This window comes from Vairimorpha ceranae (genome assembly GCF_000988165.1).
Source record: "Vairimorpha ceranae strain PA08 1199 chromosome Unknown NODE_20, whole genome shotgun sequence".
Lineage (NCBI taxonomy): Eukaryota > Fungi > Microsporidia > Nosematidae > Vairimorpha > Vairimorpha ceranae.
Genome location: NW_020169315.1, coordinates 19,104 through 46,048, shown reverse-complemented (window position 1 = coordinate 46,048; position 26,945 = coordinate 19,104). Strand labels below are relative to the sequence as shown.

Sequence of the window (26,945 nt, the reverse complement as noted above, 5' to 3'; positions counted from 1 at the left end):
TTTATAAAAAGCTTCCATAGAAAAAATATTTTAACAAAAGTGCTCGATAAATACTTTTATAAACTGTTAAAAAGATATTTTTGGCTACTGAAAAAACCAATACTAACATTGTGATTAAAAGAACTTTCCTTTGGCTGCCGACGGTTAGTTATTGAGGGTCATGACAGTCACAAATGATGTTTTTTTCAAAGTGATTTATCATTAATCTTTAAAATTTTGTAATGTCTTAATAACTCTATCCATATTTTTACAACAAGACCCAACATCTATTGTTGGATCAGTAGAATCAATTATAGAAAGTCTGTAGGTTTTATTCGTTTTATATATATTACTAGCGGTGTCTATCTGTACATTTTTACATTTAAAATTAAATCCACAGTATTATATAAAGTCGAAAAATACTACAGATATGTTTTTATCATTACGTGAGTAAAAAGAATGCAATTCTAGATAGTTCATAATCATTAAAAGTTGACCATATGAATTTAGTTCACCAACACTAGCATCACCCAGTTTTCTACTGTAAATAAAGTGTTTAAATAAAATTGCTAAAATCTTTATATTTCCATCCTCTTCTATTTTTTTCTTGATATACTGTGCTGCCAGCCAAAATCCCTCCATTATTGTTTACACTAATATCAAACTTCAATCCATACTTTTTATCTGTAAATTTAAGTATTGAAATCTTGGCATGGGATAAATGATTAATAAAAGCAAATAACCCTGTTTTGTAAAGTTCATGTTTTATATTTTTTAAGACCAAATTCTGATCAGCAGTATTTATCTTCAATGATATATCGATGTCACTAGAATGGACATAAAGATCAGTAAAAAAACTACCAAAAAGGTCTATAGAAGAATTCGAATATATTTTAGTAACTTTCTTACGTATAAAATTAATCCATGTAAGTCTTAAAATCTTGTTCTTTGGTTGATGGCTTTATTTTATTGTAGCGGTTAAGAAGTAATTTATTTACTTTTTAATTCAGTCTTTCATTCTAGGGTAAAAATAAAAGGGTATTTTGGTATTTAATATACCTATATTACTTTTATTATTATCTTATGTATTATAATGAAGCATTTACTGCTAACAATATTTAAATTGATAGTTATATGAAAAAAAAATGACAATATAAAAAAATTTATAATAAAAAATAATTGATAAATAAGTTTTTATATGTAAAGATGTCAAATAAAAATTTATTTAAACCATAAAGCTATTTCTTTTTTAGCACTTTCCTCAGTATCACTTCCGTGTATAACATTTGCATTAATATCTGCTGCAAAATCTGCTCTTATTGATCCCATAGCAGCCTCTAATGGATTAGTAAGACCAATTATACGTCTGCATACATCAATAGAATCAATCCCTTCCCAAATCATACAAATGACCATGCCACTACACAGATGATCTACCATTTCATTAAAAAAAGGCTTGTGGCTCAAATGTCCATAGTGTTCTTTAACTAAAGTTTTATCAGGAATTAAAGACTTTATATTGACAAGTTTTAAACCTTTGCGTTCAAACCTTTTTATTATCTGTCCAACAAGATGTCTTTGTATTCCTTCGGGTTTAATCATAACAAAGGTTTGTTTAATGTTCATTTTAGGGACTCAAAATAAAAATTTATATTTAATGTAACATGTTGTAAACAATAAATAGTTTCAAATTTTAATAAATAATCCTATTTTATATTATTAAACTGCTTTTAAGTATTTGTATATCATAAATTAATTTTTATTTCTTCTAGTGTTTTTTCCCCTTTTTTACAATAAATCGTCTATATCTGATATATCGACGCTATTCTTAATTTTTTGCAAAAAGTCATCTGGTGAGTTTAGTCTTGCAAGTGTAGAATCTACTTTATTTACATCGGGCATTGGTGGAGATATTACAATATTGGGCAATTTTGGTATAATATCGGTTTTTTGTTTCACAGGAAGAGGCTTATATTCTATTGATTTTTTATTTTCTAATGGTTTAAATTGAGTAATAAATTCAGAATTATAACTAGAAAACGATTTTTGGCGAATAGGATCGTACGAAGTGTTTAACGTTTTTTCATATGGCTTGCCAGTTTTTTTAGTAATATTATCTTGATATTTATAATTTTCTAGAGGTTTGTTCTCTACATACGCATCATCATATTTTTTTTCTCCTTGAAGATATGTAGTTGATGTCTCGTTACTGTATCTTGGTTTATATATTGATTTTTTTATTACACCATCTTTTTTTGTTACCTTGCTGGTTCTTAAATCCGGTACAATTGTTTCTCGTTTACTGATTATTTTTCTAAAATTTTTATCACCATAGTCTCTATTTTTGTGATTTATCTGCTCTTCTTGTGTACCATATGTGTATGCAACTGCCGATTTATCATCTGGTTTTCGCTCCTTACTTTTTACATGATACATTTCTTCATTTTCATAAATATGATTTTTTTCTCTAGATGATGGTATTTTATGTCGTTTACTTGGTGTTATCTCGGTTGTTTCATCATCTTCATCATCTATTACTATTTTTTTAGTTTTAAAAACATCTTCTTCATTCTCAATCTTAAAAATTTGACTATCCACATTAAGACACGGCGTAAATATAAATGAATCCTTGAAATATGTTACACAATCTTTTTCTAAAGTTTTTAATTTAATGTACTTGTCATTAAGCGGATGTATAAAAACATCTAAACTGGTATATTTTATAGTATCTTCTTCTATTTTAGAATCTGATTCAACAAGATAGTTTTTTTTCTCATTTAGTAAATGCTTTACTTTGGATAATATACTATCCATATCAATATTTTGCTCGTCTCTAATTTTAACCGGTTCGTCTGGCGGCTCTTCTTCGGGTTTTACAATTTCAGGTTCTGTTTTTTTACGAATAGGTTGCCTCTGAGTTTCATAAGTAATATTTTGATCCGGCTGTTTAATATTCCGTTTCTGTTGCATTTTTTCTTTGGGCGTGTCTAGAATCTTTTTTTTATTTTTAAATCCAAATGGATCGCTTTTTTTCTGACTAAAATTAGATCTTTTAAGATAAGTAACAATTTTTTCTTTTTTTAATTTTATTTCTATAGAGTCATTATCTAGCGATAGGTATTTATCTCCACTAAAAAAGAGCTTTCTCTTATGAATAGATATTCTTTGGTTCTCTTTATCTCCAAATGGTTGTAGGACGAGTTTTGAGTTTATATTTGTTAGATACAGATCTTCATTTTCTAAAGCTTTGGGTTTAAGAATTCTGTAAGATTTGCACAGATAAATAAAAAAATAAAGATTATTAATCATTGTAATTGTTTATTTTGAATGTTCTTATTGTTAATAATGTGAAACAATAATAAAAATATTAATAACTAGAACAAACAATGTTCAAGCAGATCTTAGGTTAAAGCCTTACTAGGTATGTTTAATACTGAACTAATAGATTTGTCTAAATTAATAGATGGATTAACAACATCGATTAAATCAAAAATTTTTTTACACAAATTTTAATCTTTTATATTTGAATTTAATATTAAATACATGATTTAATTGCAATTAAATTAAAAGTATATTAGTAAGGTTTTAATTTAAACAAAGACCTGTGGTTAAAACATACTTTTAGTAAAATAAAGAATATAAAAAAAAGAAAAAATATATAACGAGATGGATTACGAATCATAAAACATCACTATTTATTGTATCAACTTGTAGTGCCTTGCGTAAACAATTTGTACTTAGAAGACTTTTAGTTATTAACAATTTATTAACCGTTTTGTTACAAAAAAATTCTTCACCTCTGTTACTGTTCATTTCAAAAATCAATTATCTCTATTCTTTTTGATTTTATTTTAAAATTTTGAATTTGGCAACTTAATATTTTCAATAAACTAATTTGTCTTTGCCATAGATAAAGAGGCTTTAATACAACTAAATAGATTCAGCAGTATAAAATTATGACTTTAATAACTATTTATACATTTATTAACATCCTAAATAGAGCTGTATAAATATTTTTTAAAAGAAGTGGCCCCTATGGAAATAAATACATGTAGCAAGAATAAACAAAAAAACCAGTAAGAATTAACAGATTGTTTCAAAAAATTTTTAGTTGCAAAATTAGGATTCTACCTCTAAGTGAATAATCAATAAATAGATTTTTTTTTTGTGTTAAACTAAAAGTGCTTTTTATTAAAAAATTTGTATAAATAAATTTAATCTCTAAATATAATTATTTTACATTTTAGTTCTTTTTCTGTATAAAAAATTGAAAAACTTTTAAACATTTAAATATAAGTTGTTAGAACAAAGCATAAGTTTATTCATTAAAAATATTAAATTCTTTTTATATATCAAATCTTTTTAAAGACCATCAATAGATTTGATATACATGACAAAATCATTCCTACATATACAATAATTAAATTCTTATCAAATGCAATATTTAAACTATTTGATAAAGTAAAAGTCATTACATAACTGAAATATTGATAAAAGTTCGACATTAAAAAATTTATTATATATTAGCTACGTTTCTTTGTTATTTTTATTACATAGTAATTATTTCAATTTATTTATATTCATGGCATCTTCCTGCTAATAATGCCATAGTTTCTGCCGGAGATAGCTGGAAAAAAATGTATTTTAGATAATATTTAACTAAGTTACCAAAATTAAAAACTTTTTTATTAAAGTCAATTTTTGCTACGATGTTTTTTCTGTTTATACTTTTTGTTTAGATATATTGCAAGCATCTTTACTTGAACTAAAAAGTCCAAGATTTTGTAAATTATACATTTCACAATATACCAATAAATAAATTTCTAGTTTTATGAATATTTATAACAGTTTCTTTAAAGTCTTTATTAAATTCAAATACAAATTTTATAGTAAAAATTTTAATTAAAAAAGTTAAAGAATATTTTAAAAAACTTTTGTAAAATTGATAAAAATTTTCATTATTTTTAACTACTCCTGTTGTTTAAAATAAATTATCTTAACTAAGAATTTTTTAATAACTTAAAGACTAACTTTTTTAATTATCTTAAATTTTTGATTGAAAAATAAATGTATCATTTACATGATTTTAGAAGTTTATTAATACTTCTTGAAGAAGTTAAAATTTGATTTTTACACTATAAATAAAATTTATTCGTTTTACCCATCGATGCTGGCTATTATTATTAATATTTTAAAAATTATTAAAGCAAGTAATAATCTTGATGATGAACTAATCATTACAAATATTAAAGAAGAAATAATTTCTTTAGTTGATAGAAAAATGAAGAATAAAGATTTCGTTACCCTTGAAAATGTTGCCAAAGATTTATATGCTTATCTTGTATTTAATGATGGTAGTAGCGATAAAGTAGACATAGAAATTTGTCATGTTTATGAAGAGTGCAAAGTTTTTAATGATTTTTCCTGGACATCTGGCGAACTTACTGTTAATGATCCAAATTTACTTAATATTTTTAATTTCTTTAAAAGATATAACGTTGAAAGAGTTTTTCTAAAAGTTGTTCGCCACTCTTTATATACTTTTGTAGGTGAAAAATATCGTCCTGGTCTTGAAAGTCTTCTGAATCAACTTTCTGAGCAAAATGGTGGTCCAAAATTTGTTTATGATGCAGTTTACGGTTATCGTAGATATATTCATCATAACATAAGATGTGTTAATCCAAATTGTGTTAATTTTGTAGGCCACGGTCAGGGTTTTAAAAGATTTGATTTTCGCATTACTAGCGATAATAGAACGGGTTATATATTTACTATCGATTTGGAGCAGCTTTATTTTTTTGAATTTTTAGAAAAAAAAGTCAAATTATTGTTTAATGACCATTGGAGAATAGTGTATAAATTTTTGACCAATTTTGATTTAATTAAATCTAGAAATTTTCAAAGCTTAATTGAGAAGATACCACGCTTTTATTTTACATTAGAATATGTAAAAGATTGTGGTCTTTTATCTTTTATTGTGTTTGGCCATAAAAGTGTGACTTTTTACGAGGAAGCTGTATATACGTATGATGTAAGCGATAAAGATGCCTTTAAAATAAGTTTTACCATTTATAATGACTTAAAACTGTTAAGTTCATATATTTTTTCATTCTCTTATAGGCGTATTGAAGTCGAGATATTTACTTTATTTTCTCTTTCTACTAAACCACTTTTCACTAACTTGGTAAAAAGAATACTTTATTCAAAGATATCAGCCAAAAAAATCATATTTTTAGAAGCGCTTTATTCCTTACGAATTATTACAAGATCGGAGATTAATTGGACTTTAGCTTCCATACCAGATTTAACTCAAAAATATGTTTTCGTAATCTTGGATGATTCTTACGTTACAAAAATAGTTGAATCTATCATGAATATTGAACTAAAAGACAGGACATCTGTTAATTACATTAATTTTTATGCAATTCTTTTTTTTGAATTAGAAATATATACAGAGGAGTGTGAAAGTGCTAAAGATAAAACTTACCACCTACTTGAAAGTTATTACAAATTATTAGAAATAAAAGACGTTTGTAAAGGTGTTGAAGATCGTTTTAAGACCACCGTAGCTAATATTTGTAATACATATTATGGATTAGCGAAGAATCTGAATATGTTATACAATATATATTATGAAAATGAAGCTTCTTTTAATGAATACTATCATTTGGTTAAAAAAGTCTTGGATGATTTACTAAGAGATAAAAAATTTTTAGAAAAGTTTAGAAATAAAAAAAACTTTTAAAATTAAAATATGTATATTTGTGCACATTATTTAATCATTAAATTTAACCATTTTTAAAAAAGCAAAACATTAAGCTTATTATTGCAATTATGTTCTTAATAAGTTTAAAAATATAAATGTCTTAATTTATGTGTAATATTAACATCAAAATTGTATGAATAAAAACATAAATAACATGACAGGAAAAATATAATATACTTTCTATAAATTTAATAGATTTTTATTTATATCATTAAACTAATTTATAATCTTTTTATCAATAAATATATTAAAAAAATATCTAGTTGTCACAGCAACGAAAATGTGACTGTAAAGATCACAATGTGTCAAAAAGTCGAAGGGAAGGCCCTAAAGGTAGATTTGTTTAACCAAAAGTAAAAACATTATATCACTAAATAAATCTTTTGAATTTTTACAGTAATGACAAAAAAAATAAAATTTTGCAATAACGAATTTTATAATATGACAAATTGTTGCTATTTTTAGAAAGCTTACAAATATTTATAACTTCTAAAAAGTAAATTTTCTTTATCACGCAAATACAATGCTTTTATTAGTTAATGAAAAAAAATGTGGCAAAAAAAGGAATATTTTTATTTAGAATTTAGTATGTCCACTTTTCATTCTTATTTACTCATTATATCTACTGTTAATGTTTTGTACTAGCTTTTTACACACTTATTTATCTATTTTATTTCACTCCTCTTTAACACATTTCTTTAATTCATTTATATTTTTTTATTTTCTTTTTCCTACTTCTACTTAAAAATATTCCCTAAATTTTCAATAGGATTTATGTCTAAAGATTGTGCAAACCAATATAAAGTTAAAGTCTTTTTATCTACCAAATGTTCTCTATAAATTTACTCGTATGTTTCGGATCACTATCTTTCTGCAAATAATTATTTTTTAATTTAATTTCTTTGCGAAAACTCAAGATAATTGACTAAAATTCTACAATATGTTCCATTATTCATTATACCATCAATTATACACATTTTCAAACACCTGCACATAAAAAACATGCCCAAACCTGTATACCACTTCATTCATGTTTTGCTGTGGATTTTAAAAATTTTTTATTTTATCTTTAGCAAACTTTTCTTCGCACATAAACTTCTTGTTTCATCGCTAAAAAAACCTTATTTTATTTTTGATCAGAGTAGCAAGCGTGTTTCATTGCATAATGTTTCCTTTTCAAAATATGCTTTTTGACAGAAATGATTTTTTAAATGCAATCCTACCATGTAATCCCATTTTACACAAATTATCTTGTATACATTAACCAGATATACTTTTTTTTGTCGTTTTTTCTAAATCCACAGCAAGCCTAATATTACCAATTTGTAAACCAGCACTTATTTTTTAAATAAGAAACAATATGGATTTTACTACTTAAGTGTTCATGAAATGACATTTATCTCATTTATGTATTATTGCCAATGTCTGTCTAATTAAAATACTTTCATTTAATTATTTAAAAGAAATTACTTCGCCACCTGTTCTTTGCAACCTTGTGATCTGCAGCTTTTTTAAATATAATCTTGCAATTTCTAGCATAACTAAATTTTTAATAGAATTATCAACGCGCATGTTGTTTACTCCCTGCTCTTCTAAAAATTGTAAAATTAAATTTTCTAAATTTAAAAAACCTAAAATTTCTAATGAAATATAATTAACATTCTTCTATACATTCAATTTTAAATCACTGTTAGACTCAGTAATTTTTAAAGTATGGAATTGTGGTATTAATTCTATATGAAATGTTTTCTATTTTCTGAATTTTCTTGAAGAAATTTTGGTATAAAAATATTTTATGAAAAGAAGGGCATCGCTGTCATGAATTACTTACATAAGCATCAACAGGGGATCTCACAAGAGCACAATTCCCCATGAAGTTAATAACCCATTTAAGTTACACCAATTTAGTTTGGCTTCAGGTGCGAGCATTGTGGATAACTTTCTTAGTCCTGGTCGCCTTCCTGCGTTTCTCGCCACAGGAATCTATTTAATCTTGGCAATAAACTTCCTTATACTTAAACAAAGCATTTAATTAAACCGTGTAGTGGCATTGTAGAGTAACGAAATCTATTATAAAATTGGGTTGCATTTTCATACACAGATATCCAAATACCTACCTGGTGCATCTATTGTCATGAGAATAGAACCAGTTATTCATTTTTTTTTGGTTGGTTCTTTCTACAGGCCTTTATATCTAAAGACATCTGGCACAACTACTAAGATGTCTTACATCAAAGGCAGAAAGCAAGTTAAACACAAAATGATTGCAAAATTCTCTTCCATTATCTTAATTAAAAGGAGACTATGCTTATTAAGATAAAAATAATTTTAATTATAGAAACTACAGACAAAACAACCTTGCCTCGCAAAAAAGGTTTCCACTTAAACCTAGAAAATATGTCAATGACAACAAGCATACACATATACCCATCATTTACTTCTCAATAATATCTTAATTGTATTGTATCAGAAATATATCGTTCTCTAAAAAATCTGGCAATAGTGAGTCTACTTACATCAATTTTTAATCTGTCCCGGCTCGTATGTCCATTACTAACATGAATCAACGTTTCAATCTTCACACTTCTAAAGTAAAAAATTTTATCAATCATTTTCTAATTTGAATTTAGATTCTTGCGTTCCTTCACAATATAATTTTTTTTGCTCTTTTATAAAACGCATATTTTATTCTTAAGTCTAAAATCTAGCAGACAATGCGTTTCCAATTAACGTTAAGATTATTTATTTCTTTAGTTTCAGGCATGGTGGAATTGGGGTTAAAAATTATTAGAATATTTATATCTCTACGACACTTATAATTATCACAATTTTTTGTTTTTCTCTTCCAAAATTATGCTGCAACTATATTCTTAAAATAGGAATAAAATAAAACATTATGCAAAAACAAGTACTTATTGATAAAAAAACAAACAAATTATTTTAAAATATTTACCAACTTTATATGTACATTATAGCAATTTTTATGTCTAAAAATTTAATTAAATGGTGGTTTAATTAGGACGGCGACAATAGTATCATTAATATTATTTTAAATAAGACAAAATCCCAGCTGCAAAGAACAGTTTTCATCAATTGTAAATTTTTCGTTTTATTTTATTTATAAATACAAATTTTTATTTACAACAAATTTTATTAAAAATAAAAAGATAATTATTGTCACATTTAGAGCAAAAAATAAATTAAAAATTGTTTTACTTAAACAATGTTAAATGTAATTTAGTATAAATTAAATTCAGTAAAAATAAAGATTTGTTTATTTTTTATTAAAAACCTTGAAGCAAAGTGTGTAAATTATTCATTGATTGTTTCGTATGGTAACATAACAATATTTTGTAGATTTAAAATATCATTCTTAACAGTTATTTCTTTTCTTAAAAAATATTTAAAAAACTATTTAATTTTTTCATTTAAAACCATCACTAAATTTACTTCTCTTAGATGTTCAAGAACCCGGTGTTTTATGTGTAAACTTATTTTTTTTATAAATCCTTTTGATCTTTTAAAATCTTTGTACTATAATATTTCAGTATTGCATTGGTGTATAAATCAGAATAAGTAGTATTTTAGATCATTAGGAAATGCTTAAAATGGTAAATATATATTATAAATACTAGCCGAAATTCTGTCGTTTAAAAACGGAAACATTCAAATAAATGTATGTCCATGTATTTTTTTCAAATGTATGTTACATTATTTAAGCATGTTTTATTGATAAAAATTTAAATTTTGTATTTTTTAACTGTTATTCAAATTCTATCTGCACGTAATCTTCATGATTAAATTTTTTGATTATAACCTAAAAAAATATTTATTATACAATTTTAAAAAAAACTTTACGCTTTCGTATTACCGCTGGTAACTAACGATACAATAACGGGGTTAAAACTTTTTTTTTAAAACGTTGAAGATCAAAAAACGTTTTTATTAAATCAAAGCCAAAAAAATTTAAGAAGAGAAATTACTGAACGGATGCCAAAAAATGGCTTTTGGTTTTAAAAGATTTCTTCTATCGATTACTTTCTTATGAATAACATTTGACATTTAAAAATAACATATTTATTGATAAAATTTATACTTAAATATTATTTCCTGAAACATATTTTCAAATCGTTCTATAGTAACCAATAGGCTGCTGCTACAATGTTATGATCCTTACTAAGAGAAGAACTTGAAAATAAAATTGCTCGAAACAAGACTAATGCTCTGTTTTAAAAAAATACAACGAATTTTCACAAAATAATAACAAAGAAGAATAAAAAATTAGATCATTCATTTTCTATTCTTTTATCTATAGAAACTCATTTTTTTAAAAGTAGGGAAAAACTAAAAATATTTTTTTTTATTAACTTGAAAATTATATTAAAAAATTGATTCTAAATGTAAAATGCAAGCTATATGAGTATTTAAATGTAATTTTACAGTATTAAACATATAATTATATTTTAATTCCAAGCGAGTTAACTTCCATTACTTTAATAGACGTTTTTCTAAACACACCATCATACCCTGTAGACCAGTCATCCCCAAGCCCATATACGTATAATTTACCATCGGTGCTAAATCCACCAGCAGTAACAGGAAGATCTTCCGTTTTTGTAAAAGTCTTTACTCGACTTAAATTATCGTAAAAAATCAAATCACCATTTCCACCTGCTGTAACTAGAATATTAGAATTCTTAGGAAAGATACTTACTGTATTCACAGAATAAACTTTTGTATCCTTTCTATGACTTCTAAATGTAATACCGTTATAAATAGAAGTAGTATTAATCATTTCACACTTTCCTTCAATGCTTCCTACAAGTACATTTTTGTCATCAGATCCAACATTAAGACATTTTATCATGTAACTAAATCTTGGTGTGTGTTTCTTTTTATTATCCATATTGTTAATATTACAACTATACATAGCATTAGTAGATGTACCATAAGCTAATAAATTATTCTGTAAATCCATACAATAAATTTTACCATCACACTCAATTGTTTTCGTACATTGCGCAGATCTTGTATCCCATATTTTTATAGTTTTATCCCAACTGGCAGTAATAACTGAATTATATAACGATCTAACACTTTTTATTCCATCATTGTGCGCTTTAAAGTTATTTGAAATTCCCTTCTCCAAATCTATAAAGTGTAGGGTACCGTCCGCACTACCCCCAAAACAATGAACAGGCGTATCCTTACTAAAAGAACATGAAAGCATCGGTTTAGAATACTGTATATTTTTCATAAAACCGTTAGGAGAAATAGGATTATATAAAGAAATACTTCCATCCCAGCTTGATGCTATCATCATGTTATGTAATGTACTAAATGAGAACTCTGAGACGGTATCTGTAGGTGGAGATTGTATTTCGAAAATTTTTGCATTTGATGAAAGCATTTAAAGGGTATAAAAAATATCAATAAAATATTTAATTAGATTCCTGTTTAAATTTTTTAGAGAATACATTCTTGTAGTACAGTACAAAGAAATCAATATACAATATTACTTGTATAATACCAGTGGTAACGTGTAATGTACCAATTCTTCTACCAGCAAGGCTTTTTATTATAAAATTAAGAGTGTAAAAAAATCTGTATCCACCCAATAAAAATATAAAATTAGAAGTCATACTTTCACATTCACCTTCTTCTTGAATTTGGACAAGTTGAGGAAGAATACTTACACTTTCTAGTATTAGCGAAAAGACATATAAATATTCTGATAAAAAGTCATATATGCCTTTTGTAGAAGGCTTAAGAAATGCGGAAATAATAGCAATGGGAATAAGAATGGTCCTTATTTTAAACACATCAGTTTTTTTGTCATAAGAAGCATAGTACTTTTTTCTAATCAAGTAAAAAACAATGCATTGAAAACTTACAAAAGTTAACTTAAGAACAAAATTGTAAACACTTAATAAATCATAAAATCTAACTTCAAAAATATCGAAATATCTAAAAATAAATACTAGTAGATATAAAAACTGTGTTTTAAAGCTTAATCCTGAACATGATTTGGTTTTTTCCATTTTATATGCTATTACAACTTTACTTAAAATATGAACAAAATCTCCTAGAAATCTCATTGTGTTTGCAACGGAATCTAATTTCATGGGGTTAAAAAAATAAAAAATATACAACTTTTAAAGATCTTATATTTAGCAGACATTTTAGTGTAGTAGGTTTACTAACACTTTTCATATTTTTTTATGATTACTAAACACGTTATTAAAAAATAAAGAAATAATTTTTACTAAATAAAATTAATATTTTAAAGAATATCTATTTATTTAATTACTTAAAGATGTGACAATAAATTCTTTATTTTAACTTATTAAAAATGTGACAATAAATTCTTTATTTTAACTTATTAAAGATATTATAATATATTATTTACAATCAAATTATAGATGCAAAATATCATTAATATATATAAATTAGTAAAATGAAGTATTTTAAAAAGGATATATTTACCGAAAAATGTCTAGAAAGTTTATAAGGCGCATTTTATGAGTCTTACAATTAATAAATTTTGCATACAATAACTATTTTAAAAACTTTTTTTGGTGATTTTTATTATTAAATGCTATATTCTAAAATTAAACTAATCCACAACTGTAAAAATTTGTTTTATTTAGTATATTTTATTTAGCAGTATTTATGGTTGTGTGGTGTAATGGTTATCACAACAGACTCTGAATCTGTTAATCCGAGTTCGAATCTCGGCATGACCTTTTTAAATTTTTGTTATATTTATATATCTTAAAATAATAAATAGTGTGTTTAAAATCTGTGAAGTATTTACTAATTTAATAGAGGAAAAGTAGCTATTTTAGAAATAACCGCTTCATGTCAACATTTCTATAAACTATTTTCTATCATAATTGACATAATAAATTTTTTAAAATTATTTAACCCATGTTATTTGTAAAGATAATATCTCAATAATACAATTTTTAACATATGTAAAAAAAAGCTTTTAAGAAAAACTTGTAAAACGCCTTTTTTTAATTTAAAGGGATGGTCTATACAAATGGCATATAGGCGTTTCAAAAAAATAATCTTTTTAGTTTCTATAAAAATTGTTACCTATAATGAATTATATTTTATTAAAATTTTTTAATTGATTATCCCTTCCATGTCTAATTTTTCTAATAATATAAATGTAGACAAACATACAAAATCAATAAGTGAACTTATAAATAGAGCTAGGCAGGTTAGAAAAAATGCATATTGTCCTTATAGTAAATTTGCTGTTGGTGCAGCTGTAAGAACTGCATCTGGTGAAATTTTTATCGGATGTAATATTGAGAATTCCTGCTTTTCTCCATCAATATGTGCAGAACGAGCAGCCATTTCTCAGGCTGTTAGTGCAGGGCATAAAGAAATTGTTGAATGTGCTGTTGTAGCCTATCTACCGAATGAATATGTTTACCCTTGTGGGGTTTGTCGACAAACGCTAGCTGAATTTGCAAATGCTAGCAAAGACATAAAAATTTATTTAGCAAAGCCTGATGAATATGATGATAAGTTTTTTGTATCTTCGATTAGTGAACTTTTACCGGGTATCGGAAAATTGAATCTAAATTAAACTATTTTGCTAAAATTTTGTTGAAATGTAAAATCACTATTATCATTATTAATAAAAAATATTCTCTATTTTTTATTCAATGTAGAGAAAAAAATCCAAATTAAGTAATGAATAAAAAACAAAATTTATTTTAGCTTTATATGTAAATTTAATGTGTATGATTTAACAAATTTTTTATTTTTAATTCCTTTATTAAAAATAAGTACATATTTTTTATTAAAAATTTTTGCAAATATAAAAAACTTTTTATTAAATAAAGATTAAACTATAAATTCGTTATTTTGTAAAGAATTAACAAACATTATTTGCTATTTGAAAATTTGAATTTTGAATATTAAATAAAATCATTAAATTGTGCGAATAAAAAAAATATACGCAATCAATTTTTAGCATAATTTTAAAAAAATTTTCAATTAAAAATAAGTAACTAATTTAAAAATTTAAACTATTATAAAAAGCTTTTGACTTTTAAATATATAAAAATGAAATAAAATTTTTAAATTCTTTCTTACTTTATGTTATTTTATATGCTATTGTCATGCTCCAAGCGCATGACCAATTTTTTACAATCGAATGATTGCAACAACTTTAATTAATGCCATTGGTCCTCCTACAACCAATAGGCTTTCACACTGAAATAAAAAATATTTAGGAAAGTTTTACTAAATAAATATATCTGTTTTAATGACTAGCTTTTACAACAAACCTTTTTATATTTCATGCACCAATAATCGCGCGTCATTGCCTAGTTACGGCAAAGACCTAAACAGCAGCAAGTATCAGCACGCAAAGAGTCTATAGAAAACTCTTTACGAGATTAATAAAAAGTTTAACTTAAAAATGTTTATAAATGCACGGGAAGTTGTATTTTTGAAGATTTTTTACTTCTAGAAAACTTCCTGTAAGTGGTGCTAGAATGACAAAACTTTTTTTATAATTAGTAATGACCAATTTTTAACACCACCGTGATACTTCAGAATTTCTTTGGTTAAGCATTAATTATGTAAACCATTATTAAAACCGTTGGTCATATGTTGACAAGGGGGATCATGTTTTTTTGCAATTCTAAATTGTGTTGATCCCAACAACTGCTATTAATGATATTGTCATGATGCAACTAGCACACAATCTAATTAAAAGTTGGTTTGTTACATTTATCCTGTTTACATAGTCTTTTTCTTTAAAAAAGTTTAACTTTTTTATACATTCTATACATTTGATTTCGGCACTTTCATCTAATAATTTCTTGTTTATTTGTTTGATTAAATTTATCTATAACTATTAATACATTTTAAGCTGGAACCCTGGGAAGCGAAGCAATATGAGCTCAGACAAACGTATTCATAAAAAACGTACTTACTTCAAAAGCTTTTTGCAATTCGAAAAATATTGAAAATAAAATGAATTTTAGAAAGCTACTTAAATTTAATTTAGATAATAGTATATGTAAAAAATAAGTCATATTGTATGAAAAAGACCTTTTAAAACAATTAAAAATTGGCGGATTGATTTTCAAAACTTAATTAATAAAAAGAAGTAAGAAAAATAAATATTTTTCTTTTAATTTACCAACTTTACACATATTTAGGACATTTTTTTATAAAAAGTATAAAAATTTTAGATAAAAAACATTAATATGATATTATTAAGCATTGGGTATCAAAATATAATAAAATATTTAAATTTAAAATAATTTTAAATACGCAATTCAATGTGGCATACACTGGATACGAAGTATTTAAACTTTAAAAAGACAAATTTGGGCTTATGTCTAAATAGAAATTTTAAAGAAAGTCAAGGTGTCTTATTTTAAATACTACTGTTGTTATATAAAAAAATAACAAAGATGACTAAAAGCACAAAAAATGGATGACTTGAAGAAAGTGATGCTGCTTATACCTGATAAATTCACATTGAGGTTTTTTGTAAAAATAATTATATTATACGCTTTGAAATTCTTTAATAAGCCAAAACAAAGAATATTATGTTTTATAAAACGAATCATTTTATTAAATAAATTAAACAGCTTTAAATTTATAAAATTTTTGATTTATACTCAGATTTACAATAACAAATTAGTATTTTCGTTTGTCAAAATATCAAAATGGATGTAACAAGTACTATAAGTCTAAATTATGTTTATATAAAATGTACAAAAACATATTCAACAAAATTTTTTGATTAAAAATTTAATAAAGTTAACAAAAATACTTGTTTATAAACATATCTCTGGCGCTAAGTTTATCAAATAAAAAATGTTTTAAAAGTTCTTGTACTAATGTGTGTTTGTATAAATAAAAAGTTCAAGTCTTGATATTTAAACTTGGTTTTTTTTTAATCTGTGTATTTTACAAAAAAATATATTGTTAAAAAATTTGAAATGAATGTAAAAAAGACTTATAAACTTGGTTTTACTTAATTAAATCAAAATAAAAGAAATTTAACTTTTGTAAAACCCAATCAATTTAATAATGTTAATGCAGCAGCTTACTTAAAGCTTTTATTTGCGATAAAAACAGGGAATAAGCAATATATGTATTTTGTTAATATGTATGACATTATTTGCAAATAAGTACCCGTTAAGTGGGTAGTATCCTATGATGCAGACACTTAAGCCTAAAAGTTCATACCTTAAATAAAAGTTTATTTTATGTTTGCTTTTATGCGTTGCATATTTAGTATTCGTGGTATAATTTTTAAGTTGCTGCTCGTAATTTTTTAATTAGCATTTTCAGTACCAAATATATAAATTATTATAAATTACCGAATCAAGTCTTATATAAATCCAAAAATTTTAAAATGAGAATTAAAAGCATAACATTGAACACTTTAAAAGCTTCACAAATGTAGAAGAGCATACAAGAGAAAGGTTGTTTGTAGATAAAGAAATGGAAGAAAATAAAAGTACGACAAAGACTTCAAAAGAAAGTATATTATTTTAATTAACATATATCAAATTATATTTTTTGGTTAGTAAAACATTTATTTAGACGTGTAAAAAATATAATTTTTTTTAATGTTGTAAATATTATTATAGCATTTTTATTCAAATTTTGGTTAACCTTTAAGTGCAAAAAATTTTTGTTTCTGTAGTAATTACAAAAAATAAAATAATAGATAGAATATAACATGAAAGTGACAAAAAAATAAATTTATTATTTTTATAAGTATTTTTTATAGTAAATATTGTATTGTTGTTTTAGTTAATTCTTAAAGTACATTTACAAAAGTTTGTTTTTTTAATCAGACACAAGTAGCTTAGCAAAATTTTTTTCGCTATCTAACTAAAAATAAAAAACTTTTTTTAGGGGAAAGAATTCTTTTCAACATTGCTTATTCGTTTCCATACCGATCGAGTCTATTTCGTATTGTTTTTGCTCCTCACGGTTTTAGCCAACACCAAGTCTTCTTATTAACAAAAAGTAAAATTAAGTAATTATTTTTGTCAATAACACTTTTATTTACTTCTTCAAAGTCTCGCATAGGGTCCAAATAAAAAAAATATTTTAAATAATTAATTCTTAAGATAATAGGAGGTCCTCGACAATTTTAAATTTACATTAATTTTTGGTAGAACCCTCTGTTTTGTTCTGACATTTATAAAAGTAGATTAAATAGAATTTTATCAATTTAAAAAAATAAGCTTAAAATAACGAACTATAAAAAAACATGAGTGAAACGGTTGTAATATGTACCATTACCACTCCAATTTCATTCGTTTTCTTTGTTTGCTTTTAATTTGTTTTTTGTTAATATCATTGCGTGTTGTGAGTAATGTTTATATCAAACAAATAAAACTATAAAAGAAAAAATTGAATAAAAAAAATATGAATTCAGGGCACACTACCAAAGAAGAAACAGTCATAGACTAACACGACCGTATACCAATTAATTTTCTTTATACAAAACTTTTATGAATATTACCCATGGGACTACAGGAACAGGCCCTAGAACCTTAAGCGTACTTAAGACTTATCTCGCCACTGGCCGTATTCCTGATGAGTACATCCCCAGCTATAAAAAATTTTTTAAAAATAAAGTTTAATGTTAAATTAAATCATGAGAAGCACCATAAAAAAATATATCTAAAAGCCGTTCAAAACGGTAGTCAGACCTTTTAAAAGATTCTAATTGTGAATCTTGAATACCAAATCTTTGTTTGATATATTCTTCTAAAAGATTTTTATATTTATCTGCTTGATTAATTACAAAATTTAAATTTTTAATTGCAATTTTTTGTTGAGAATCTAATTCTTCGCTTTTATTAAGCAAAAGCGAATGTATTTTTTCCAAACCTAACATCCACTGCACAAATGAAGGAACATAGCTTTTATTTTCCTGATCTTGTTGAAAAAGATTGACTAAATGAGCATTCCACATTTTTAATATGGCAAAAAATGAATTTTTTTCGTCAAAATTACTTCCAGTTTTAATAACTAAGTTGGTATTTGATAAAGCAAAGTTTTTTACAAACAATTCGTAAAAAAAGCTTATATCAAAATTATTGTTAGAGTGACAATAATCTTTTGATACACTTTTGTCAACCTCAATAATGTCACTTTTTATTGTGTCATTAGAAAATTCTAAGTTTTGTGGATAAAATAAATAAAGTTCTTCACTCATAAAATAGTCTAACTTTTGCTTGCCAAATTCCCATCCCTTAATCCAAACGCTAGTAAAATTTTTTATTGAATTATGATTTTCGTGCTCACACAAAAAATAGTTAATATTTAATGTTTCTGCAAAAAACGGTCCTTTTTTATACATAGCTTTAAGGAACTTAGCACCTTCTTCTGAAGATAATGATCTTACATTTTTATTTTGTAACCTATATACGCTATCCAAGATCATACTACAAGCACATCTTTCTTCAGTATGATAATTTTTATAAATATTGACGGGGGGATTTTCGTTTAAAAATCTTCGGTTACATCCATTAATGTTTTGAATTTGACTGATTTCATTTATATTTTTATTTTGATCGTGATGTGTATTCATATAAAGCATAGAATGTGACGAGTACACGTTTTGTTTATCTATATTACCAAAATGATTACTTATAAAAGCCAAAAACCAAAAAACTCCCACCACTGAAAAGCATATTATAATAATAATTATTGAGACTTTAAGCATTTTCATTAAAAATTTACAATTTTTTTCAATCTTTTCATCTCGATTAAGTTTTTTTTTATTTTTTTTAGATTCCAATAACCGTTGATTGTCCACGCCATCTTTTTTTTTATTACCAGGTAATGTTTCCACAGTTGACTTATTTGTTAGCAGATCTGAAGTTTCTTGCGTCTGTTTATCTTGGTTGGTTTCTTCTTCTATTTCTTCTAGATTGAAAAACTGTTGACTATCTCTGCGATGTTCATTTTCAATACTAAAGGATGTTTCTGCAGTTGACTCATTTGTTGCCAAAACTAATATTTTGTGATATAGAAGCATATTAATTGATACAAACACCATACATTTATAACAATAGCAAAGTAAAATAAAAACAACAATATTTCTTTTTTTGTCAAGTGTACTTATTTTCATTTATTGGGGAAGAAAAACATAATTTATACTTCTTAAAATGGAAATTAAAAAATTTATATATTTCGAAATATCAAAATAAAAGCACAATATTTTAAAATTAGATTTTAGAAATTATACATTTTTAATAAAAAGTTTTAATTTCAACTTCAAAATTATAAAAGAGAACTGGTGGCGCCTAGATCGGATCGATGCTTGTACCGGACAAAAAAATTATACAGATTAAGATACAGGAAAGAATGCTTTTTAGTAAAAACAATATTTATTAATGTAATTTTTCTTAAATAATTTTTTCTTCTTATTTTAAACCAATGAATAATGAGTATTTTTGATGTATCATTCTAAAAACAATAATATCGCAGGATGAACAAAAAGGAAGAGTGTTTCATCCAACTAAACTTTTATTGGTTGTACTGTGCACAACAAAAACCAAATTTAAAGTTTACATAAAAAGTAGGCTGAAAGGATAAAATTATAAATGTATAAATCATAAATTTAAATATTAGTAGTGCCGTGTTTATGTTGGATAGTATGGTTTTCTAAGAAAAAAAGGTATATAGACTTGTTTTTAATAACAGCTTTCATAGGGAATTTATTTATTAAAAAGTTTCTTTAAATACTTTTATAATTAATAAAAGGATTCCATTGGTTACTGAAAGAACCAATAATTTCTTGTGATCAAAGAATCGTTCATTGGCTACCGTTGATCAGATCTATGGAAGCATGACATTTTCCCCATTCTTAACAGGCCAAACACGTTTAATGCTGACTGTATATAAGATGTCGTTGATGCGGACAATGAATTGGTTTTCACTAATACTTAGTAATTCGATTATTCCTGGACCTAACCATTTTAAACCTAGCTTGTTTGTAGGACTAAAACTTTGTAAATAAATGTTGTAATCTTTGGCGTGCACAAAATCAGTCTTTCTTGATTTGTTTTCTTTTAGGTTGTCTATATATGCACGGTTTTTATTTTTGTCATGTGTAGTCTGTTGATCAATGTGAATCGTCCTAGAAAATGGATCTGGTGGGCTAGCGCTAAATCGGTATTCAAATAAGGATAACCACAGTGCCTAGTGGTAAGTATAATTTAAAGCAAGTTGTGCTTTAGCTACTGCCTTGAAAATATTCTTATTCTTAACTCTTATTACGAAAATGTTCGTCTGAGTTATTTGTTTGCTAAGGCTATTCCCAGTCAAATTGTAAAAAGATGTCAAAATTTGTTAAATATTGTAGCGTTTTAACATATTGGTATATTCTCCTGTGGTATTTGCTCTTCCCGTCTATAAGTGTCATTTCCGGTGGTTGATGCTTGTGGATCTGGGTTGCTTCAATAGCCCAAACCACCTTGGTAGCTGTAATTCGAAATAATATTTGTAGTTCCTCCCATCTGGTAGCTTTATACTGTATTGTCAGAATAAAAAATTTGTCTTGGATAAATTCTGTTATGAATTCTTCGGACATAAATTGATGATATTTGTTGAAATGGAATACGTGTGAATAAGTGCCCATTAATTTTTCTATAAATACTCCTAAGTCTTTTATTGATTTGGCACAGTTGGTGTATTGCTGTTAAGTCTCGTATCTTAGTTTTTATTGTAGGTACTGTTATTAAATTTTAATTGTGTTGTAAAACATTGATTCCCCTAGATGTCCTAGATATTCATGAATTTGTGTGAAAAGATGACCTACAAGATTTTCAAAAATAATCAAGCGATTCTTCGGGTTTGTGATGCCTCCAGACGGATGTCTTTTTACAATGCAAAGTTCTTTTTTCTCTATAGTACTTATGTAGAAGTCGCTTTGTAGTTCTTTTCTTATTGTGTCTAAACCATATTTGAATGCATCCTATTATCAGTAGCAATTGTAGGCAATGAGATATATAATCCGCTGCTGTGTTATTGGTTTTCTTTATTCTTTGCAAAATTTAGTTATATTCGTCTAACAGAAGTTTTCAACGTTAAACTCGTTTATTTGTTGATTCCGTCGTAAAAAGTAAATTGGCGTTTTTAGTTCGGATTAATAATTTAGAATTAAATACTAGTGTTTTAAAATGATGCAAGGCTTTAATTCAGCTAAGGATTTTTTTTCCATGGCTGTGTATCTCTCTCCGGTATTAATAATTTATAACTAAAGAGCCCAATTAATTTGTTGTCCTGTCGTAGGGAGGCACTGATCCCTTCATCGGATGCGTTGGTTGTAATATTATAACCTTTAGAAGTGTCTGGAAAGTGAAGTATGGACCGTTTCTTAATTTCATTTACGATATTGTCAAGAGTCTTTGATCTTGAGGCGTTCATTTGAGCTTTTGGGTAGTAGCCAATTTGGCTGTGATAAGAGCTAGCCTGACTGACAGATTATAAACCTAGGGCCTAAACCAATTTACAAATCCAATAAGTTTCATCACCTATTTTTTGGTGGTCAAATATTTGCTTATTTAGAACTTCTCTACTCTTGAAATGTCGGGTTTAATTCTTTTAGCAAAAACAATTTTTCCTAAATACGTAACTCCTGATTTACAAAATGACAATTTTTCAAAATTTATCGAAGCCTTGGCTTTTTGTAGAATATCCAACACTTTTCTTAAATGTGTTTTGTGTTCTTTCATACTTGAAGATGAAATTAATACATCATCCAAGAGTACTTTGACGTATGTCGATGTTGAAAACAGGTCACTCATACACCGTTTAAATTCTCTTGGTGCGTTAGATATGCCGAAGGGTCTTCGTAGGAATTCGCAATGTTTTTATAAGAAAACAAAGGCCGTTTTATAAATGACCCTCTCATGTGCGACAATTTGGTAATACCCCACATTCAGATTAATTTGGCTATATATAAAAGTCTTTTCTAATGATTGCAAGTATTCTTGAATATTAAGGAGCGGATAAGCTTGTTTAACTGTGTTTTGATTAAACTTCCTATAGTCAATGACTACTCTTATACTACCATTGTTTTTAAAAAGAAGGCTGGAGGAGCAAAATTTTTGTTGCTTTTTCTTATAATATTTAATTTAAAAATCTTGCTTATTTCTTCTTTTAAACTGCATGGAGGTTAAAGAGTATCGTATAAAGTTTACAGGCCATTGGCGTGTTATTAAGTAGATAGATTTCAAAACCCTGAGAGGGCAAGTTGTCTAGAGAGCTATTTGGGTCTTTAGCGCAAACTGCCTACCATATGAAAAAAGAAAAAAAGGGGTTAAAAAAATAATTATTTATTTAATCGGAAAATAATCTCAGAATTTCGATATAAGTTTCAGAAAATTCTTCGGGTTTTTTATTCATTAAATACCTTCTTTTAAAAGTATATTGAATAAGCGGTTTGTCTATGCTAGAATGCTTTACGCCGTGTTCTTTTCTCATTGAGCTTTTCATATGGGCCCAAAACCCCTCAATATTGTTAGTATGAGAACCGTCACTTGTACAAAACCCTTTTGTATGGTTAACAAACAACGTTATGATCAAGCCCAAGATTCCTAGTAGTTGCTGGATACGACGGATGGCCGTCTGTATTTATAATACTAGCGGGTAAAATCAGTCCTCTCATAGATGAAGTTAAAGACTGTATAGTTCTGTCGGCAACACTTAATAAAAAAATTTCTGACATCTGTTTGATCTATTTCTATAAGAACCGATAACGGATCTTTAGTGTCATCATCCGTACATATAGGGCTTCGAATAATGCCTCTTCGTGATGAAACATTTTCAATACTTCAACAATTTCTCCCTTCCCGCCTCAATGAAAGGTATTTGCATTATATAATATTTAAAACGGCCAATGAGGAGGTTTTTATACCTTGAAATAGTTGAATCTACAAAAAAATAGAAGTGTGTAAGTTGATTGTAGTTAACATCTAGAAGTAGAAAATAGATCAAATACACGACTTTAGTTAGTGGCATTGTTAGTCTAAACAATGAATATCTTTTTTGACAATACTTTTTTACACCTATATGTTATTTTGCTACTAGAATCAATCTAACTGTCCATAGTACATTCGCTTCCATAACTTTCACAAAATATATTAAGTTAAATAATTTCATAACTTAGGAGAAATATTTTTAATTCATACATATCCAAAAAGATTTTATCTGCAACACTAATCTTCATTCGAAGTTTAATTGTGAAAAAGTTATCTTTAAATGAAGCTTGATGTTATAGGTAAGATAAAAAGGAAAAAAACATATGCACCAAAATTGCTTGATTTTTAATTTAAAACAACTTTGCTTTTTAAGTGCAAACTGCCTATCTTCTAACATTTTCTAATGTAGAGCTCATTTTTTGCTTGTATATTTAATTTTTTAGCCCTTATTTTAAAGAAAAAATCATGGTAGGCAGTTTGCGCTAGAAGACCCGTCTCCTTTATTTCATACTTTTCCCTTTTTCTTGAGGTTATAATTCTAAATTTCTTAATTAATTTTTATATGTTTAACAAGCAAATAAAAATTAATTGATTTATAGAAGTTTAAGTAGAAATGTTTAAAACAATGATATTAAAGTTAATTTGTTACTCCAATGCCTTGTTTACTAACAAGCATTAAGTTAAGTAATTACAAACACTTGATAATGATTTATATGCTAAATGTCATTATGACACATAATTGTTTATAGGTATTTAGTTTTTTAATTTATAAATTATTTAGACAGTTGTCAAAAACGACTTTAATTATAATTATATTTAAATGTTTTTTAATCATATTAACCTTCCATTATTTAATAAAAAGTTAAGTTGGTTTCATTAATTTTGTACTTTTTAATGTGAATTAACCTTAACTGCAAAAATTTTTTACATATTTTAAAAATAAAGTTAATATTACAAGTTTATTAAGCAAATCTACTCTTTCTTTTTTAATCTTTCCTCTATTTCTCTTTCTATGATACTATAAACTGAATTTTCTTCTCCTTTCAGATCAATAGCACCCATAAATTTTTTATAATCTCCAAATATTGTATAAAACGATTCTAATATACTTAAAGATGGCAGACTTAAACCTAAAAATTCTTTTGCTCTGTGCATGTTAGAATTATAAGCTAAAAGTTTAGGATGATTATTCTCTGCACAAGCTTTGCAAATAATAAATGCATAAAATAATTCGTTCATGTCACTAACGGTAATAAACTCACATTTTGCTAAAATATTATAAAACGATTTGATTTTTTCTGCTTCTTCAGAGGTTAATTCTTCTTTAAAAATCAATAATTTATGTTCTAAATCCCTTTTGTTGGTACCATTATCAATTTCTATAGGTAACCTTGGCGTATTATTTTTTAACCAAAATGCTAATGCTACACGGTAAAAATTTGATGCATCACTAACATTCGCATAAATAATATTCCTTATAGTATCTTTTGGAAGGGAATTATACAAAATCATAGTTGCGAATGCTTTGGCTGAGGTAATATTTAAGAATTCGTTAATAAATTTTTCAGATTGAGCAAGAACACCTTTTGACATTTGATTTTGTCTCAAAAAGTTATTCAAATTAGCAGATATACTTACCCGTTTACAACATAAGCACCTATTTTCAAATATATGATATTCTCCATCCTTTTTACAAAGTAGTTTCGATGTATCGATAAACTCAATAGAATAAACAGTATTAAAGTACCAAAATTTAACAAAATCAAAATTTTCAAAACACATTTTAACCTCTTTTTGATTAATTCCATGTTTTATTACTTGCAATAAATTATTTTTAAAGTGACCTGCTAGATTTAAATCTTTCCCTGTTATTTTTATTGTACTTATTTTACCATCTTTAATACTTGGAATATGAAATGCTGGCTGATAGTTTTTATCTAAAGCTAAAAAATTACAAGTAAGTTTTTGAAAACGGTTCAAACCAAAACCTGGAATTATACACAAAGACGGATAACTTCTTTTAATAGAATTTAATGCCTGTTGACATATGTTTTGTATTCTCTTATTATAAATGTTAGACAAATAAAAACTTACAAAAAATATTTTTTCTTCATTTTTTAAAAAATAAATATTTTTAAGTATTTCGGTTTCTGCTTCGGGTGAAAAATCATACTCAGCCTTTAATGGCTTTCTTTGATTAGAGATAACTTTTTCTAACTCAGTTGTCGTGCATACTAAATTCTGATCATTAATAATAATCTTATAAACAAAACACTTATTATTCTGAAAAAAATCAGCACTCACCGGTTCAAAATTTTCCTTTGTAAGTCTCTTTTTTAATAAATCTTTAAAATTTTTACAAAACAAAAGACTAACAATCAAAAACAAAAATTTCATGGGTAATATTTTTAAAATCATTTTATACTTTTTATTTAAAAGTTTTATTTTACAACTTTTAATCACAAATTAAAAGCAATATGTTTTTTGTGAATAAAAGTATTAAAACAAAAAATAAGGTTTTTGTTTTTAATTAATGTATCAATTATTTTAGAACTTTTACAATTTAGTAATAATTATGATGTAATTAATATTTTTAAATTTATATCCGTTTCTTTTATTTTATCCTTTATTTTAAATTTTAAAAAATACTTTAAATAATTTTTATCAAAAATAATACATTATAAAATTTGTATAAAAGTAAATGTAGTTTTCGCAAATAACTTTTTTCTGTGCAGCTTTTAAAATATTTACAATCTGATAAATTACTTTAACATAGTTGAAACATTACAAATATTTAATTTGTACTAAAGATGTAAAAATCAATTCCCTTTTTGCATGAATTTATGACATTTGTTAATTTTAGCATTTTTAAAGAATATGCTTAAGTCAAAAACTTTTTAAAAAAATGGAGCTGCAATATATTTTTATCATTCCTTATTTCTGATAAATGATATAGTACTATAATAAAAAAAATGCATTTAATTAGAAAAATCAACTCAGCACAACCATAAATCCATAGTGAAAATATACAATTGAACAATGCAGTTTGTATATGTGTTATTTTGTAAAAATATAAAGGCTTTAGATAAATGCACTAAGTTTTAAGTTTGAAATATCAAAACATATAGTTTAAGAATAAAATTTTTTAAAAAACGACTACAATTCTTGACATGCTAAAGTAAAAAATAATCTTTTAGATA

General features: G+C 25.7%; 10 protein-coding genes and 1 non-coding gene across 11 annotated transcripts; 3 read left to right on the top strand and 8 right to left on the bottom strand.

Moving 5' to 3' along the window:
• Positions 1-1,200: 1,200 nt before the first annotated feature.
• On the bottom strand, positions 1,201-1,605 carry AAJ76_2000044444 (nucleoside diphosphate kinase; the record flags this gene model as incomplete). Its single annotated transcript, XM_024474403.1, has 1 exon — positions 1,201-1,605. The coding sequence occupies one exon, from the start codon at positions 1,603-1,605 to the stop codon at positions 1,201-1,203; it is 405 nt and encodes a 134-aa protein (XP_024331217.1).
• A 162-nt stretch (positions 1,606-1,767) lies between these two features.
• Positions 1,768-3,288, bottom strand: AAJ76_2000042761 (hypothetical protein; the record flags this gene model as incomplete). Its single annotated transcript, XM_024474402.1, has 1 exon — positions 1,768-3,288. One exon carries the CDS (start codon positions 3,286-3,288, stop codon positions 1,768-1,770), a length of 1,521 nt encoding a protein of 506 aa, XP_024331216.1.
• A 1,858-nt stretch (positions 3,289-5,146) lies between these two features.
• AAJ76_2000040902 (hypothetical protein) lies at positions 5,147-6,724 on the top strand (the record flags this gene model as incomplete). Its single annotated transcript, XM_024474401.1, has 1 exon — positions 5,147-6,724. One exon carries the CDS (start codon positions 5,147-5,149, stop codon positions 6,722-6,724), a length of 1,578 nt encoding a protein of 525 aa, XP_024331215.1.
• A 4,477-nt stretch (positions 6,725-11,201) lies between these two features.
• AAJ76_2000033894 (wd40 domain-containing protein) lies at positions 11,202-12,155 on the bottom strand (the record flags this gene model as incomplete). The annotated part of the gene is made up of 1 exon (XM_024474400.1): positions 11,202-12,155. The coding sequence occupies one exon, from the start codon at positions 12,153-12,155 to the stop codon at positions 11,202-11,204; it is 954 nt and encodes a 317-aa protein (XP_024331214.1).
• A 31-nt stretch (positions 12,156-12,186) lies between these two features.
• Positions 12,187-12,870, bottom strand: AAJ76_2000033179 (er lumen protein retaining receptor; the record flags this gene model as incomplete). Its single annotated transcript, XM_024474399.1, has 1 exon — positions 12,187-12,870. One exon carries the CDS (start codon positions 12,868-12,870, stop codon positions 12,187-12,189), a length of 684 nt encoding a protein of 227 aa, XP_024331213.1.
• Positions 12,871-13,419: 549 nt separating this feature from the next.
• On the top strand, positions 13,420-13,491 carry AAJ76_2000032629. Its single transcript has one exon. It is a non-coding gene; the product is annotated as a tRNA-Gln (tRNA).
• Positions 13,492-13,895: 404 nt separating this feature from the next.
• Positions 13,896-14,348, top strand: AAJ76_2000032153 (cytidine deaminase; the record flags this gene model as incomplete). Its single annotated transcript, XM_024474398.1, has 1 exon — positions 13,896-14,348. One exon carries the CDS (start codon positions 13,896-13,898, stop codon positions 14,346-14,348), a length of 453 nt encoding a protein of 150 aa, XP_024331212.1.
• Positions 14,349-18,395: 4,047 nt separating this feature from the next.
• On the bottom strand, positions 18,396-19,889 carry AAJ76_2000026160 (hypothetical protein; the record flags this gene model as incomplete). The annotated part of the gene is made up of 1 exon (XM_024474397.1): positions 18,396-19,889. The coding sequence occupies one exon, from the start codon at positions 19,887-19,889 to the stop codon at positions 18,396-18,398; it is 1,494 nt and encodes a 497-aa protein (XP_024331211.1).
• A 2,075-nt stretch (positions 19,890-21,964) lies between these two features.
• AAJ76_2000023860 (hypothetical protein) lies at positions 21,965-22,189 on the bottom strand (the record flags this gene model as incomplete). The annotated part of the gene is made up of 1 exon (XM_024474396.1): positions 21,965-22,189. The coding sequence occupies one exon, from the start codon at positions 22,187-22,189 to the stop codon at positions 21,965-21,967; it is 225 nt and encodes a 74-aa protein (XP_024331210.1).
• Positions 22,190-23,104: 915 nt separating this feature from the next.
• On the bottom strand, positions 23,105-23,260 carry AAJ76_2000022789 (hypothetical protein; the record flags this gene model as incomplete). Its single annotated transcript, XM_024474395.1, has 1 exon — positions 23,105-23,260. The coding sequence occupies one exon, from the start codon at positions 23,258-23,260 to the stop codon at positions 23,105-23,107; it is 156 nt and encodes a 51-aa protein (XP_024331209.1).
• Positions 23,261-24,717: 1,457 nt separating this feature from the next.
• Positions 24,718-26,163, bottom strand: AAJ76_2000019886 (hypothetical protein; the record flags this gene model as incomplete). Its single annotated transcript, XM_024474394.1, has 1 exon — positions 24,718-26,163. One exon carries the CDS (start codon positions 26,161-26,163, stop codon positions 24,718-24,720), a length of 1,446 nt encoding a protein of 481 aa, XP_024331208.1.
• Between the last annotated feature and the right edge of the window lie 782 nt (positions 26,164-26,945).